We start from the raw sequence: 2,181 nt of genomic DNA on the forward strand, positions 1-2,181 counted from the left end.
CCTTCTTCAGTGACAGGAGAGTCTCAGACAAGTCCTTTAATTCATTAAAGGTAAAAGAATCATGTCCATCAGTGCTCAAGTAATGCAATCTCTCCATCACATCACCCTAAAAATAGTCAAAAGTAACTATTACTATAATTTTGTATATAAAATAGAAAGTAATAGTAAAAAAATTATATATTTCTGTAAACATATCGACAAAGCTGATACTGCTGCCTCCCTGGTCATCCAACGACGAGTGTGACTAATATACCATCGCATGTACTCTGAATTTGAGCTAAGTAAACCATATTGAGGCTCATTAGTCAATACCCAAAGTCGTCTACTCTCCCAAATTTCTAACATAGCACTAAACTTAGCTGATCAATCTTCTCCAGTCTTCCCTCTGAGGGTAAAGTCATGTAGCTAGTCAAGCTGGTAAGGAGTCCTTGGTACGTGCTGAACCATACCAAACTAACGCATTACTCTATTAGGTTAATGTTACTCACATACCTAAAAACATATAAGTGGCACCACTGCCCTCCATAAGTTCATATCGTCTCTACAAATAGGTGGTAATATATTGATGAGTTCCATATTATATGGCACCCACACAATCTGTATGATGACAAAAAAATAGGATTAATAATAAAATAATAAATTAATTAGTGTAATATACCCTATTTATAAAAGTTGGCTATAATACCTCATCATATGCTAGACGATAAAAAATATATCTATAGTACTAGACATCTTTCTTTCCCTTTCTGATACTGTGGGATAACCATTTGCAAGTAATTTTGACCATAAAAACATGAAGCCAAACAAATAACATTATAGAACACCTACAAATGCATAGAAAAACAATAACAATACCAACTTACCTAATACCGTACGAAAGATAGGGACGAGTATAGGGAGGATTGGTAGGTGCTATCTGGGGAAATCTATCCCAAGCCCATATCACAATCAACGCAGCAAGTCCTCCAATAGCAACACGATCAATGTTGGTGGCCATGCATAGCTCTCGGTAAAAATAACCTAGAACTGCAGAACCCTAACTATATTGACCAGTCAACTCAAAATCTTCAAGTAAAGGCAAGTACCTCACAGATACCCTACTGCTAGAGTGATCAGGAAGCATGAACCCTACAATAAGCCTCAATATATATGCCCTAGCAAACCGAGTAATCTACAGTAGAGTCTGATTATGCATGGCAATATGAATGAAGTGCTCGTCCAACCAGCTCATTTTCAAGAAACTCCCTTCTGATCCTGGTCTCATACCTAAGTTATCTTCCACAATCTGTGCCCAATCACCCTCAGTGGGTGCTATAACAAGTCTCACATCTATGCGTAATCCTAAGATAATAGCAACATCCTGAAGGGTAATAGTACACTCTCCAGGGGGCATGTGGAAGGTGTGCGTCTTGGGCCTCCACCTCTCTACTAATTCAGTAATCAATCTCACATCTACAGGAAGTTGAGACAAGTTAGTCACTCCAACAAAACCCACTAACTCCAGATGTGAAATAATTTCTTCCGGAACACCTTCTAATCCACCGAGAATATTTCGACTCTTCCTAACCCTCAATGTCGAGTGATCACGTTCATCCAAAATATGCTCAGAAATATGAATACTCTGAAACCGAAGAAGTGATGGATCTTGTGGCCCGAAATTAATAACCCTAATTTGTTGTGAAGATGATGTCATCTATACAACAACAAAAAATATTAGTAAAAAAATTTCATTCAATAATAATAATAATAATTTATATTTTACTAACATATTAATAATGCATATTTTATAAAGGTTAAACAAATTTACTAACAAATCATTATCACATTGTAATGACATCAATATATATTCATTACAATATATTATAAATACAAAAATCAGGTATATAAACAAAATTAAATAAATAAATTCTTTTTAAATATACTAACCTATATTCTATACATATTATAATTTATGCAGTATCAGTTTTATTTTAAATAAATAAATTCTTTTTAAATTTTCATACATATAACTAAAGATATATATATTTTTAATTATTCTAAATTTTTATATTAAATTGTATTTAATATAATTTATATAAATAATATTACGTTATTTAAATACAAAACTCTAATTATTAGCATAAAATTAAATTACATTTTAATTTTTTTTCATATTTTCAATTTAAATCTACATAAATTACA

The 2,181-nt window shown here is 32.4% G+C and overlaps 1 protein-coding gene across 1 annotated transcript; it reads right to left on the reverse strand.

Annotated features, from left to right (window-relative positions):
- Window positions 1-1,171: 1,171 nt before the first annotated feature.
- Window positions 1,172-1,693, reverse strand: LOC113874413 (serine/threonine-protein phosphatase 7 long form homolog). Its single transcript, XM_027512635.1, has one exon. The coding sequence runs from the start codon at window positions 1,691-1,693 to the stop codon at window positions 1,172-1,174; it is 522 nt and encodes a 173-aa protein (XP_027368436.1).
- Window positions 1,694-2,181: the final 488 nt, after the last annotated feature.

This window comes from Abrus precatorius, unplaced genomic scaffold, assembly GCF_003935025.1.
Source record: "Abrus precatorius isolate BTA unplaced genomic scaffold, Abrus_2018 Scaffold8, whole genome shotgun sequence".
NCBI classification, from domain to species: domain Eukaryota; kingdom Viridiplantae; phylum Streptophyta; class Magnoliopsida; order Fabales; family Fabaceae; genus Abrus; species Abrus precatorius.

Coding starts and splice junctions, on each gene's coding strand:
- LOC113874413 (XM_027512635.1), bottom strand. CDS start 1,693: ATGACATCATCTTCACAACAAATTAGGGTTATTAATTTCGGGCCACAA.